The following is a 15941-nucleotide window of genomic DNA, read 5'->3' on the forward strand; positions in this document are numbered from 1 at the left end:
GATCTGAATAATAATAATAATAATAACAACATCGAAAAATACTTTAGGAATGAGAACCCAGGTTCGAAATTTCCCCAAGACACCTGATGAAGGCTGGAGGGTATATCAGCCGAAACATAACAACAAACAAGATGAGGACAAATATCCATCAAATGTAAATAATGTAAATAATGTAAAAAAATGTACATAATTCCTCATCTCTTAAATATAGAATATAATTTAGAGCTATAAATATTAATTAGAGTGTAATTAAATTTACCCTTTTAACTTTAAGATTTTTTAGAATTTGTTAACAATAGCAATTTATGTATCTAGATCAGTAGTTTTTAATAATCTATCTACTAAATCATAGTCTGTGCTTTTATGTACAACTACAGTTTCCACAAAACTAATGATAATTAACAGCTATCTTGATTGCTCCTGCTACTAGCATGTTAACCTCTATGAAACACAGATCTTTCACGTCTTATCTTTATTTCATCTCTGTTGTCAAGGTTACCTTCTCTATTCAACTTCACTGTGAAAGGTGATATCTGCAAATATGTAGATTACCCCCTCCCTCTCTCTACCACTCATGTCTCATCTTGATATCAGCAGCAAGGATTTTCAGTTGGTCTACTTCAAAAAAATTTTGCTACTCATTTTCCCAAATACATATTCTCTGAACTCCTCTCTCCACCACCAAATCTCCCTGTATTACGGACATCTGTTTCACTTCACTCTTTTTTTTTAACTCATCATTCTTGGTAACTTTGGCGTTTCAATTTCTTCATGTCTCTTATACTTATGCTTCATTAATGTTGCTATTGCAGAAACCAAATCTTTTACAAGCCTTACTTCTTTATGAAAGTTATTTTCATCCCTTACATGCATCCCTAACTAACATACAAGCACTCTAAACAACTTTGCTGTATCTCACTTCCAAACCCAGCCTCTACCAAACTATCATTATCTCTGCACATATTAAACCACCCAACTATGGCCTTATGACTATCCATCCAACGCATCTACAAACTAAGCAATGTCCTCCACTTCCTACACCTTATAGCATATCAAGTCAAGAGATTAGTTACAGTCCTTCCAGTTCTATGCTAATTATACCTGGCAGTGCATGCATTTCACTTCTAAGCTGTTGACCAAAACCATTTTCTTAGGTAAGTCAACTCCATTTCTCACGTGTAGTTCACTTGTAGCTGCAACAGTATTAACCAAGAATATGGTCTACAAAACTTGGGAAAAAAAAATCAATCACCACTAAAATCTGGATATGTTTTATCCACTATTTTGATTCTTGCAAAACCATTATCTGAAAAGCAAAAGATGTCTACCTCTGTGCATGGCATGGCTCAGCCACATCACAGCTGATCCTTCTAGTCATTTGCTAAAAGTATCTCTACTAGCCTTGTGGTATTATTCAGCTTCCACTTCTCAATTATGATGGCTCTGTACATCTACAGAGAAAGAAAGCCTCCACATTTGTTGCCTGCTCTGCATCCAACTCCAGACTACATGTGCTTGGTAAAACTCCTCCAAAACTCACCCTCTCTATTATAAAAAAACTCATCATTACATACTCATACATTGTAAAAGAACTTACAATCACTTAAAATCAACAAGGCTACCAGCAATGTTGCTGTTCCTTCCATTATTCCCAAATAATGCACCCTCAAAATTCAACCCCTTTTGCCCAACTCTTTAGCCTCTCTTTTCAAGGATCACTTCTGATCTTTGGAAACAGTATGTATACCTTTTTTGGAAGGGTAGCCCTTTTGATCCTGCCAACTATCATCCATTCACTCACATATTCAACACCTCAAAGGTAATACAACAACCTTCTCCAACATTTTGACTCTCTCTCTCTCTCTCTCATTAATGACTACCACTATGGTTTTTGTAAAGCCAGATCTACTGGAGATCTTGTATCATTTACCTCTGAACACTTGTCCATGAGAAATTTAGCGTACACAGTGTTTTTTGCATTTGACATCAGTAAACTCTTCAACTATGTTTGGCATGCAAATCTCCTGGCTAAACTTCCTACAAGTTCCATCCATTTTTCATCCCTTGAAGCAGATTTCTGCCAGATCACACCTTAGCAGTGCATACTGATAGAGCTCTTTTTGGCCTCAAGGTTCAGTTATGTCTCTTCACATCAATAATCTACTTTTAAACACTTCAGCTTCAATGCAGATGATATCACCCTTTACTCATCTTCAACTTTCAGCACTCAAGCATCATCCACATTGAATGTAGACACTTCATATCATACCTGCTCTACTTCCACAAACTGAGACCTTGACTGTGTTCTCCAATGGGATCATATCAATCTTATTGTCTTCAATAAAACAGAGGCACAATAACAACACATATCAAATGGTATATATCTTGTACTCTAGCTCGTCTAACCTGGGGCAAAATGCAAATAAACCTTAAAAATTATAACAAATACTTACTCTCACAGTTACTGATGATCCCTTATCTGGTGGTCAATGTGGAAACTAGGGATAGATGAGTGGTTGGTGAGAGCTGGACAAGTCATCTACAGGGATGCTGTCAGTGAGGTGAGGGTTGGCAATGAGAATAGCAAAGAATTCAGGGTACAAGTAGGGGTTCACCAAGGATCAGTCCTCAAACCCCTCTTATTCATCATAGTCCTCCAGGCAATAACAGGGAAATTCAAGACAGGCTGCTCCTAGGAGCTCCTCTATGCTGATGACTGAATCTCTACAATATGATGAAAACTGCATCCCAAAGACTGGTTTCCTTTTTAGGCCAGAAAATATTTCAGCTCTTATCAGTTACTAATTCTCAAGTGATACCCTTAATAGAATATTACTTTCACATCTAGGATGGCAGCACAGTTGCACAGACAAACATCTTAGACTGCATTCAGAAAAAGTTCATCTAACCAACTTGGCCTGGTGTCTTTCTCCAACATCTGTACCTTGGAGCTGGTTGGTCTCGTGTCACTTCCACTTAAGGAGAAACAAATGATTTGGATGGCTCATTTGTTTTTCTTCCTCCTTCTATTATTCATAGATAACCATTTCACCCCCACCCTAGCTCATCGTCTCTTTGAATGGAATTCCTTCTCTTCTCTGTTTCTTGTAGTCATTAAAGTGCGGTTATAAAAAAAACATCAATCAATGACCTCACCACTCTCAGAGTATCTGTAAAGGCCATGGGCTCCTTCCTACAGCTGTCCTGCCCAAAAAGAAATTTAGCCATTTATTTGATCTTTTGAAGATTTTCTATGTTTTAAGCAAATTATTTTGAAATCTTCAGAAATTTAACAAATAATATTGTTTAAATGCTAAATTTAATAAATTGATTTCATGCAGTTTACTCTAGAAAATTTCTAATTTTGAACAAGAATTCAGAATGATCCTTTAATAATAGGGCACTCCCTACTGTCTCTGTCCAAATATATTTTAATCAATATAATTATGATGAATCTTCAAGATGTTTGATTTCACATACAGGCAATTTCACAAACTTTTGATGTGATCTGTCTTTTTCTATTAATTAAAGGAAGAGGGCATTTGAGGCAGAAGAAGCTGGCTGTGAGCTTGTGGTTGCTTTGGCTTGAGAGTATTTGATAATCAATCAAATGGCCTCCTTTGTTACTGTAGACAATGCTTGCACATGTAGCAATAGAACAGTTGAATTGCTTATAATAAGCAACCAATCATTAAGTTTTAAATATTTTCAGGCAGTGTGTGAGAGAAAATCATGATGTCATAGGAAAAAAATGTGTCTGCATGGATGATGGTTCACTTGCATTTAATGATTCTGCAAAGAAAGAGGCTTAGAAATACCATTATGAAAGGCTGCTAAAGAAAGAGAATGAATGGGAGGAGAGTGTGCCAAATGTTAACCCAACTGAGGGATCAGCTATCTGAATTGATAGTACCTTGGTAGATAAAGCAATTAAGGATATGAAGACGGAAAGCCCCTGGCCCATCAGGAATCACCGCTGAGATGCTTAAAATATCTGGCGGTGTGGATTATGGTTTAGTCACCTGTATAGTTAACCAGGTGGTATCAGACAATATGAAAGAAATTTGGACAATTATGAGGCAGTGGTCAGACTATTCACTGGTGATTGAGACAAAGATGAGTAGGTTCTTGAGGTGAACAAAAAAATTAATCGTTGTTGGTAGAGTCAGAAATAAGTTGGATTATAGATTGTAACCAGAATAGCTGATCGTTAAAGATGTATGATAAAAAGTTTTTGTTTTGGAGAGAGATAAGATATATAGCTTGCATGTTAGCAGCAGATGATGGGTACAATAAAATTGGACTGAAGTCTATGGGTAGTGCTAGAGGTGTATGTTCAAGGTTGCTTCAGATATTTCAACAAAGTATTACAGAGAAATAGAGAAGGTTAAATGCATATTTTAATGAATACAATTCATCTAATATTATTTTAATTTCAAAATTGTTTTTATTAATGGATAAGAAATTTTATTAAATACTGTTTAGAAAATGGTTTTATATATTTTAAATGGTTTTCTATTTCAGAAAAAATTGATACTGTATACCGAAGTACTACAATTGCAACAAAACAGACCCAGATTAATGAAAGAACTATACAATTGTTGAATTCATCAGAGACAATTATGAGATTTGGACATTCATGTGCTGTAATTCCTTCAGGGTTGTTAGTCATATATGGAGGATTTGGAATGGAAAATTCACATCATCAGCGATTGTCTAATATTTCAATAGTTGAACTGAAATCTTGGGAAATGGTGAAGATTTCAACATCAAAATTTGAAAAACAAACAGAAGGTTTTTGTCAGTTTTTCAATATGTAAAAGGAAAAAAAAATGATATTTTAAGATTTTCATTAAGTTTGGTGTTAACTCTTTCGTTACCAACCCAGCTGAAACCGGCTCTGGCTCTGAGTACAGATGTCTTGTTTTCATAAGTTTTGAATTAAAATCTTCCACCAGACCTTAGTCCCAATTTATGTTCCTAACACTAGCTGAATGATAACTAAGTTATTTTACTAAATTCTTTGTTATATTTAAAGTAATTGAAAGAAACACAGAGCATCTCAAAATAAATACGGTAATGAAAGGGTTAATGAACTAATTGGAATATTTTAGAGTATATTTTGAAGATGCTGTATTTAAGATTTAATGCTTGTTTTAACATTCTTGGTGTTAGATTCCTTTAGTATTTGTGATATTAAAAGTTGAAATAATGTTAAATTTTCTTTTTCTTTTTTTAGTGGCTCGTATGTATCACACAAGTATTGTCTTATCTCATAACACAATTTTCTTATTTGGTGGAAGAACCTCTCCTCGCAAAGCATGCCAAGATGCCATTTTAATAAAACTTGAAGGACTAACACATAACTCCAGTGATCTTGGTTCTACAACTGCTACTCATGATGAAGATGAGCAAATATTGGATCCCCTGAAATTTGATTTAAGATCAAGTTCTTATAATGTGACATTTAAGAAAGTAAAAATGTATGGAGAACAACCTTGTGCAAGATGGCGGCATACAGCTACAGTATTCCAGAAAAATGGTAATTATTACATTAGAAATTCATTCAAATTTATTTTGAAATTAACTCTGTTAGTATCAACGTTGTTCATTTTAAACATTTTGGGGGATGAGTAATCATTAAGCGTTTAACATTTAAACTGGCCATATCTGACCAAAATAATCTACCTGCATTATCTTCAAACTGACCAGACCCAAGCCTTTCACATTTACCCTACAATATTATTCTAAAAATAAACAATCATGTCATTGAAATTTCAAAGCTACAGAGTAATGCATGACTAATTCATATCAATGTGAATTAGATTTGACAGAGAAACCCGAATGCTAAAAGATTAAATCAACCCTAGTTCTTACCTTATCAACTCCAGATGTCAACATATGGAAAATTACACAACCAAATAACACAAATTCTATTTGGTGCTCTACTGATTCCAGTGTCAAATGACTCCTTAAATGTTAACATTTATTAATATCAGTTTTGTCTTGCACAAAGTATAAAGTGTGGCAGTGTTGCTACTCTAGATAATGACACTAAATAAATAATGACTGCTTCTTTCATTAATCTGTTATGTGTTTTAAAGTTACTGTGTTATATTATGGTCACAGTGTAACTTACTGGTTAAAAAGTTTACTTTGCAATCATAGTGCTCTAAGATTCAATCCTTCTCTGTCATAAGCAGCATCAAAGTGGGTGTAATTGGATGTTGTGGCAAGTAGGTCATTGATGTACTGAAGGATGAGAGTGGGGAACATATCCAAAACTTGGAGTACAACAGAGTTAATTAAAAATGGGGCGGAAAAATCTCCATCAACATGATACAATGGTGTGATCTGACAGGAAGGTACTGATTCAAGAGATCAGAGATCAGTGTAGCTTGAAGGTAAAAAGTTTTGATAGGAAAATCACATGCCAGACTCAGTTGATGGATTTGCTGGTATCTAAGGCAACAACAGTTCATTTGTTAAAGTTCTCAAGTGAAAGCCCATTGATGAGTGACATAGAAGAGTAGGTCTTTAGTGGGTCTGGCTCTGTGGAAGCCATACAGGTGGTGACTAAGGAGAGACAGGGAAAGAAAAAGGGAGATTCAAAGTGTTGGCATAAGTCATTGTTAATGGCAATAGTTGGCTGGGTCAGAGGGGTTGCCTTTCTTTGGAATAGAGCTCACATTTGGAAGAGTGCTTCCAGATGTGAGGGTATATCCTTGTAGAGTGTGAGAGACTAATGAGTTTGGTGGGTCTTTGAACAAGTTCTAGGTTACAATGTTTGAATGTAAAGGAAGGGGTTTTGTTAGAGTCAGTGGCCTTGTTTAAAGAAACAGGAGGTATTTTTGCACTTGGCATATCTGTATTTGAGGTAGGGAGCCTGGTGAAGTGGCAGGTAAAAGATTTGAAGGACATTGGCCAAAGATGTGAAGTTGAATGCTAAGTGAGCTACAAGGTATTGCTTACAGAGCCATCATTGTTTAGAAGTGGAGGAAAAGAGGACTCTTATACAAAGTTGGAGATTTTTTGTGGGGACCAGAAGGATTAGCTGCAATTTGGAAGGCAAGAAAGCTTGAGGGCTGTATGAAACATAAAGGCAGTAGTCTTACATGGGTTGCACTGCTGGATAAATACCACCCATTTTGGTGAGTGGGTAAGATTCTTTAGGCAGTGTAGGCTTTGTTTTTGTATTTCAACAGTTGCAGTGCAACTTTGAGTAAAAACCTTATGGGGAAACTTTGGATATTGAGTTCTTGTTGTATGGTGAATGTGAAGGGACATATCTAAAAGGATGGCTTCAATCATCCACTTATTTGTTTCATGATGAATCAGAAGTGAAACCTGTGTGCTGCCAGGGATAACTGGTATGTAATTATCAGAACTCCAGTTGGTCAAGTGCCATAGAGTCTAGGAAGAAGTGGGGTGCTGCATAACATGACTGTGTGTTGGGTAGTTGCACTGAAACAGTTGTTAGATGATTCAGTTGGTGCAGAGACAGTTACGGTTTAGTAGAGATTAGGTTTTGCTGTAAACAGAGACCAAGTGTATTTGGGATGTCAATGTGTTGGGCTGGAATATGAGTAAGGGATGAAACAAGATGGTGTAAAAAAATTGAGAATAGCAAAAGATTTGGCTTTTGCACTGGTAGAATTGTTATGGGCTGACTTCAACACACACAATTCCACAAGGAATTATGAGCATTGACATTACTCAATCATTTTTTTCCCTATGGACCCCTTTGACTCTTATTTTACTCTACTGCACCTTCATGCTCATTCAGTTTTTAAAATATTATTAGGAATTCTATAAAAAAACTTGTTAAAATATTTTGTGTATTGTAGAAGTATAACCAGTTTTATTGCCCATAAATTTTATGTGGACCCCCAAGGGTCATATGGATGCTTGTTGAGAACCACTGCTGTAGGTGATGTTTTTGGAAAGGGTTGAAATGTTCTCAATGCAGGAAGAGGTATGGTTAAAGAGTTGCTGGTAGTTGAAGGAGTCTGGATAGTAACAGAGGAAGTGTATGTATTTAAGGGAGTGATGGAGGGAAAGGGAGATACACTTTGAATTAAATACAATGAAAAAGAAGGGGAGTGTCCAAAATCTTGCCCAAACATTTGAAAATTTAAAGATTGCATGGAAACTTTTTCATTCAAACATACTCAGAACTTCTTAGTTTTACTAACTTTTTAAAGAATTACAATTAAAATTGTAATGGTTTGGACATTTATTATTGGAGAAAAGATTTATTTGTATGTAACTGGAAGATTTTTTTTTCATTGAAAGGTCATCCACAGATGATTGTATATGGAGGACGAACAGAACAACATAATTCCCTTGACGATTGTTATATTTTAGATTTAAATTCATGGCATTGGTCTAAGGTTTGTTATGAGTTTTATATTTTTTGCATAGATTAGGGTGGTAGAGGTGGTAAGAACAGAAGCATACCATTTAGGCTTTTTCTAATTTAATACCTTATTTGTCCAAGTTAAAATTTCCAATATTGCTTGTATTTTACTTTTTTGGTATAAAATGGATATAATTTTTTATTTTTTATTTAGATTTTGGGTCTCTCATTTTATTAGTGGGATTCGGATGTCTCTCACTTTCCCTTGATTAGTATATTTCAAATATTTAGTGAAGATTATGTTTTGATTTTATCCTCTTGAAATATACTTTTATTTGGAGTAAAGATTATTTGCCAATATAACATGGCAGTCCTGGTTTAGGACGAATGTTGCTGTAATTTAACCCTAGGAGACATCGTCTCCAGCTGGCTATATGACACAATCTGTGTCCTTATATTTTCAAACAAGGGAATCTAGCACCCCCACTCAGCTCAAAACAATATCTGTGTATCATGATTTCTAGGTTATTTCCCTTCATCAGCCCAGAATAATTGTTCGGCTAGAGGTGGTGCTGCCAAATTCTCATTCGAAATATATAGTTTTCAAAGTGACAGCCAGTCACTGATCTATGAATTAGAAAATTGCTATTTGTAAATCTCACAACGGAAATCGCGATACACAGATATTGTTTTAAGCTGAGTGGGGGTGCTAGATTCTCTTGTTTGAAAATCGAAGGACACAGATCGTGTCGTATAGCCAGCTGGAGACGATGTCTCCTGGAGCTAAATTACAGCAACATTCGTCCTAAGCCAGGACTGCCATGTTATGTTGGCAAATAATCTCTACTCCAAAGTACTGTTGCTGAATATCTCTCATTGTGAGATTTACAAATAGTAATTTTCTAATATTTTTATTTGCCTGTATTTAATGTAATGTTTAAATTTGTGAGCAGAGTTTAAATTTATAAATTTACTTTCATTTTCTTTGTCAAACAAAACAAAAAAGTAAAAGCAAAAATCATATGATGAAGTGAATACATTTTTATGTTTCTGTATGAATACATTGGGATGGGTTGAATAATTGGTCTGAGAAGAGATGGGCCATTGTTTCCAAAGCTATTTTATGTAGATAAGTTTGTGGAACAATAACTAAGAGACTCACAAAGTGTTATATGTTTGTGTGCCACAAAGAGAATTCGGTAATTTTTCAGATTAACACCTGCATGATTACCTAACCCTGACCCTAACCCTAACCCTAATACTAACCCTGACCCTAACCCTAACACCCTAGTGAAAATTGTGCGGGTGTTAATCTGAAAAATTACCGAGAATTCTAATGTTTCAAGCCAGTCTACTTACTCAATCTGCTGTGATGCATATTGGTAGAGCTAAGTTAGAATACAGAGTTTACATCTGATGTAAATATTTTTACCATTTTGCTGTGCGTGAGAAGACCCGGCAAGCCAAGTGAGACCAAAATCCAAGGCCTCTGCCAGGGATGTAACCAACCTACTTATGCATACCTTCAGCCTACACTTCATCCCCATTATTTTCTTCTCAATTAAATCATTAATAAATGTAACTTGTACAACACTATAGATTTTGAAGAGACGGCAATAAGCTTAATATTTGCTTATAATACTTGCTTAATGTTGCTGTCTCTTGGAGAGCTACTGTCTTTGTGAACCATGTGTTTAGATGGTATCCTTAGATATTCAAATAAGAATAGCAGTATTTGGTATAAGATATTTCCTTAAGGGAAATGTGGTAACAATTTACATATCTTGTATACTGAAATGTGCTCTTGGCCATAAACTGAAATATAAAAGACAGACTTGGTTATAATATTCCTGGTTCATAAATTCCTCTCTATTAAAATAACCATTAAATATTTAACAATTTTCTTTCTACTGAAGGTTGATCCATGTGGTAGTAAGCTAATGGGGCTACACAGTCATACCAGTTGCTTATGGAAGAACAGGTGGCTGGTATTAGCTGGTGGACTTACAGAACAATTGATACCCTCCAAAGATATATATCTACTTGATTTATATACATTTCAATGGAAGGCTCTAGATGTTTCTGGTGTTTTATATCCACGGTAACTATAACTTTTAATATTCAATATATTTAAAAAATTTTAAAGGTGGTGAGCTGGCAGAATCGTTAGCACCCCAGGCAAAATGCTTAGTGGAATTTCGTCTGCTGCTATGTTCTGAGTTAAAATTCTGCCAAGGTCAACTTTGCCTGTCATCCTTTCGGGGTCAATTAAATAAGTACCAATTTATGCACTGGGGTTGATGTAATCGACTTAATCCCTTTGTTTGTCCACTCTGTGTTTAGTCCCTTGTGGGCAATAAAGAAATAAATATATTTTTAAATTGATTCATTTATTCCCAACAGAATATTTAATCTATTTTATTGTTTTCTCTGTTATTACAAAACTAAGAAGTCATAGTTACATTTAAGGAGTTATTGAAGTTTTCCAGGGTAAAAGAGAAACTTACTTTTATCAAATATTGAGGGGAAAAAAAAAGAAAAATGTGAAATAATATCCTAATATGTTGGGCCTCACAGATGCAACGTCATTTTAAAACGGGTTTTAAAATGACCTCAGCAATGCTGATGCAACAATGAGGTGGTGCAACTTAAGCTGAGAGTTTTTCCTGACTGCTGTAATGGTAGAAAACAAATGAAATTTATAAATGAGTTTAATCATTTAAATGTACCCTATGTAATTAAATATAGCAACATAGTTTGAATATAGACACAAGTTGTGTAGACAATATTTCATAATGGCTTAGGTTAAAATAGATTAGTTGATCAGCTGAATACTTTATTTTTGTTTAAACAATTTATTGCTGTATTGTTGCTTTTAAAAAAAACATTTAGACTTCCATTTTTTTGCTTTTATTTTCCAGATATTCTCATACAGCTCATGTTATTGATGATAACCTCTTTCTTATTGGTGGTGTAAATCTGGAACATTTCTCACCAGGGATTGCTGTTATTAATCTTCAATCTGGAGAGTCACAAGAATTTGCTTTAACGGTTAGTCAAGTTTATTGAAACCTTGAATACATTTTTTAATATTTATTTTTGCTGATTAAGTAAAAGGACAACCAATTGAAACTAAAAGAGAAATGTTTGTGTCTCACAACTGAAAATACCTGATTCTTAGAATAATCTTTGTTCTAAATCCAAATGAGTTGGTGACATTTGTCAGATCAGTTCTTTTGTGACATGCAATTTAATTCTTAAAAAACCCATACAATTACAGGATGAGCACAAATAGCTCAAAACTGGTCTAGTGGTCCCACCATCGCTGGGCGTTGGTGGGGGTTCACTCTCCTACTTGCAATATATATTGGGTGCGGATTACATCAATAACCGCTGAAGGAGGCGTCCTCCTGGGGAAGGTACCACACCAAAGTGTTCCTTGACAAACAAGTGGTAACCAGTTTGTATATTTGACAATAACTTGCTCCATTACTTTTCACATGACATGTATTACAGAAATGTAACATAATTTTTCTTTCGTTTTTTTGATGTTACAATTTTAATTCATTTTTTTTTTCAGGTTCAGAGTGAAACTGGTGAAATAATCATGTTACATGGACATCAGTCTGAAATATTGAATGATGAACATTTATTAATTGTGGGTGGAGGGTGTAATTGTTTCTCTTTTGGAACACATTTAAATAAATCTATGTTTTTAATAGATTTGAAATATTTTCAAATTAATTGTAATAGTTGAATAAAATTTTTTATGATCATTTTCACATGAAGTTATATCAAATTTCTACTGTTATTTTATAAAATACAAATATTTCAATATTGATAAAATGACAAGATTCTCTTATACAACCCAACAACATAAATCTATGGTTGGCTCAGTTTTATTTTTAAACCTATTTCTGAACAGCAGGGTTGTTGTTGAAATAGTTTATATCAGTAATATGAACTCTCTGCATTAAACATGTCCCAGACAGGAAGACTAAGATTCATAAAAATGTTAGAAAAATTCCGTGATGATGAGCAACACTCTGAGAATGAGATAAAATTGTCCTATGGAAATGAGATCAGTGAAAGAAACATATAAACCAACTCTGCTAGTGTTCCACAGATTTACAAAGAAAAACTTAGGGGCAGTCATTTTGAAGATGGCTGTGACAAGTGTCCTGGACACCTTCACATTGGAGGACTTCCATGAAGTGGTTGGAGCATTACAAGTGCCTTGAAGCTGGAGAATCCTACTTTGAACTTTGAAGGAGATAAAGCTTTGTACTTCTTTAAAATTAATGTCTCTCTTGAAAAAATCTCAATACTTCTGGAATGCATCTTGTATGTGTATGTATGTGTGTGTGTGTGCATATATATATATATATACATATATATATAATCTTTATCTTATGATATTTACTTTGTATTATATTATACTTATTTATTGTGCTTTTACTTGTTAATTTTTCTATTCATGACTGGATTTTCATCGATGAGTTCATGAACCTTGGTTCTTTTCCCTAAAACTATATATTTATATATATTTTACTCTGTGAAACTTAATTTAATTTAAATTTTTAATAAATTGATTTTAATTGAGTTTTTACCTGTAATTTTGGGATTTTATCCCTAATATTATTATTATTATGTATATATATATATATATATATATATATATATATATATATATATATATATATATATATATATATGTGTGTGTGTGTGTGTGAAGGAGACTCAAGAAGACATGGGGTGAAGTAGTGAGGGCCAATCTCAAGATGTTGAGCCTGAAGGAGATGACAATGGATTGAAATGTCTGGCAATATGTAAAACTGAGTTCTGGAAGTGCTCTATTATGCACACATGGCTTAGTAGTTAGGGTATTTAGCTCATGATGATAATGTCATGAGTTCAAATACCAGCAACACAATCCTTGAGCAAGACATTTTATATTACATTGCTCTGATCCACTCAGCTTGCAAAAATGAGTTGTATCTGTAATTTAAAGGGCCAGACTTGTCACATCCAGTGTGTCATGCAGAATCTTTCTAAGAATTGTTAAGGGTACAAGCGTCTGTGAAGTGCTCAATCACTTGCATGTTAATTTCATAAGCAGGCTGTTCCATTGATTGAATCAACTAGAACATTCATAGTCATAATTGCAAGAGTGCCCCCTCCCCTCCACATAACATTATTTTACTCGCCCCCTCCCGGTGAACCAAAGTACATCACATCATACACTACACTTGTCTCCCTCCCTTGCTTCTGTAGTTGGTTTGTCATCTCTCTCTCTCTCCTGTCGTACCCCTGCTATCCTGCTGCTCCCCAAAATACCTGTGTTCACCACTCAAGGCATTCCCCTTCCCCTTCTCTCTTCTACTCTCCTTTTGCACTCTTGTGAGCTCCCTGCTCACCCACCCTGTGCAATCCTTTGTACTACTCTACATGCACTCTCCTCTTTGTACCTTGAGAATATACCCTGCTACATCTTCATTACCATCTTGAATCTCTCTTTAGCTGGTGTAGCCATATATCTCCAATTGGTGTAGCCATATATCTCCTCTACAACAAGACACCTGTCCTTCTATTACACCTTTCATCACCTGGTACAAAGCCACCTCCCTCAATACTACCCCCTCCCCTATCTCATTTGAGGGTCTTTGTTTTGTAAGTTACTTGTGACCTTTTTGGTGATGATGCCATGTAAAAAGCACTCAGTATACTCTGTAAAATGGTTGGCATTAGGAAGGGCATCCAGCTGTAGAAACGAAAACAGACAGTTAGAGCTTGGCATATTCCTCTGGATCACTAGCTCCTGTTAAGCTATTCAGCCCATACCAAAAATGAATGTTAAATGACATGTAATGTGTGTGCATGCACATGTGTGTATTCTTGTTTCCCACCCCACCAGACAACTAGTGTTGGTTTGTTTATGTTCCTGCATCTTAGTGGTTCAGCAACAAATAGTGATTGCTAGAATAAGGAACAGACTTAAAAAAAAAAAAAATAACCACTGAAATTGATTTGTTTCAGCTCAACGCTTTTGGGCTCAAATCCTGAAGAGGTCAATGGTGCCATTCGTCCTTTCCGGGTTGGTACATAAAGAACCTATCCAGTGAAGTGGATTGGTGAAACTGTAAGCACAGCCAGTGGGAAATCCTGTTATATTCATTTTGGCTCTGTACGTCCCGAGTTCAAAATCTTGTTTAAATTGTAGCAGGAATTTGAAACCTAACTGCTAGATATTCAGTCAGATACCACAAATGAACTACCCCAGTTTCATGTGATCGATCAATAAATCAACCAATCAACGTGAGGCTGTGGCGTGATATGATTTTCTTGAATGTTTTAAAAATTGACTTCTTATTCCCTATAAAAACCGTTTGGCACATAACTTAGGGGCAGACGGCCAATAGACCACTAATGCCACAGATCGCCCCGGAAATGTGCGCCGATGACTTTGTGTGTTTTTGAACTAACTGTATGACGTCACACATAGCTTTCTATATTTTTAGAGCAGTTTTCCTTTCCTCTCATTCGGAAATTACTAATATTGTTCAATGTAAATATCTTTATCTCAGGCAATAACTATTACAGTTGTATGTTCGTAAATTTATTGCAGTTATTATTTAGGCTGTCAACGGAATATGTCTACATTGAACAGCTCAACTAAAGTATCATCACATAGCTGTAAGCTTTTCCAGGTGGACTAAAAAGATTTTTAATAATAATAATGACAATAAAAAGCACGAAACTCAAGAGTTACGTCCTTATTGACCGGAGCAATCTAAGAGTAGCACATCGTTATCAACATTATTTAAAGATAATAACTATGATAATAGGGATAAGATGCAATATTTCGTTATCATATTCCCCTCAGTCACGAAGATAGTAACACCCACGTCCCGAGCAGGCCTCTTTCCAATTTATCTGGAGAAAAGCAAAACAAACTGCATTCAGTTACCATAGCATTCAATAAACACTTTGGAATCGAAAGGATTGCCATACCAACACTTCAAAGAGAAACAAAACGAAACGAGAATTATTTGGCTTACTGATAACAAATCAGGACTTCCTAACCTTATGATATACTTGGGAAAAACAAACACGTAACGTTTTGCTTGCTAAACTATGTTGGGTAGGACATATAGACGAACAAATTAGCTACAACAATCAGCAAAATTTTTCTGGGAAAAGTAGGAATGATGTGTACTACGTCATGGTGACACAGTACACTGCACTGCTATGTCATTATTACGTAGTATACATTCGCAATTTTTAGTCCATTCATTAAATACTATGCATGATTATATTGTAGCGATATGTTATCAAAATAAATGTCAGCGTGTTTATTATTGTTAGCCGATGTCAAACGAGAAATTCCTGTTACAAAATCTTTGTAAAGTAAGTACTTTTTATTAGATACTTTTGCTGATATATTTTTTCATTTTACACACCAGTAGCTGCATTCTTGTAGAATAGAGTCGGAAATAATAGATCGCGCCAAACACGCAATTTCTTCAGATATCTATGTTTCAGTTATCGCAATTTGCGATCCAGCAAAAAAAAAAAACCCCAC

At 35.0% G+C, this 15941-nt stretch overlaps 2 protein-coding genes across 5 annotated transcripts in view; both read left to right on the top strand.

The window, feature by feature from the left end:
* The window catches only part of LOC106871036 (tRNA wybutosine-synthesizing protein 4), a 38269-nt gene extending 26128 nt beyond the window's left edge, over window positions 1-12141 (top strand). For all 4 annotated transcript variants that reach the window (XM_052970706.1, XM_014917295.2, XM_014917294.2 and 1 more), the window contains 6 exons: window positions 4525-4794; window positions 5240-5542; window positions 8296-8393; window positions 10276-10460; window positions 11281-11410; window positions 11940-12141. In XM_052970706.1, coding sequence (XP_052826666.1) covers window positions 4525-4794; window positions 5240-5542; window positions 8296-8393; window positions 10276-10460; window positions 11281-11410; window positions 11940-12116 — 1163 coding nt within the window. In that variant the 3' untranslated portion in view covers window positions 12117-12141. The remainder of the gene's footprint in view (window positions 1-4524; window positions 4795-5239; window positions 5543-8295; window positions 8394-10275; window positions 10461-11280; window positions 11411-11939) is intronic.
* Window positions 12142-14881: 2740 nt separating this feature from the next.
* Window positions 14882-15941, top strand: part of LOC106871038 (ATP-binding cassette sub-family B member 6) — a 44371-nt gene continuing 43311 nt past the window's right edge. The window contains exon 1 of the mRNA XM_014917298.2: window positions 14882-15766. The gene's annotated coding sequence lies outside the window, so the exon portion shown is untranslated. The remainder of the gene's footprint in view (window positions 15767-15941) is intronic.

The sequence above is a fragment of the Octopus bimaculoides genome, chromosome 9 (genome assembly GCF_001194135.2).
Source record: "Octopus bimaculoides isolate UCB-OBI-ISO-001 chromosome 9, ASM119413v2, whole genome shotgun sequence".
NCBI lineage: Eukaryota > Metazoa > Mollusca > Cephalopoda > Octopoda > Octopodidae > Octopus > Octopus bimaculoides.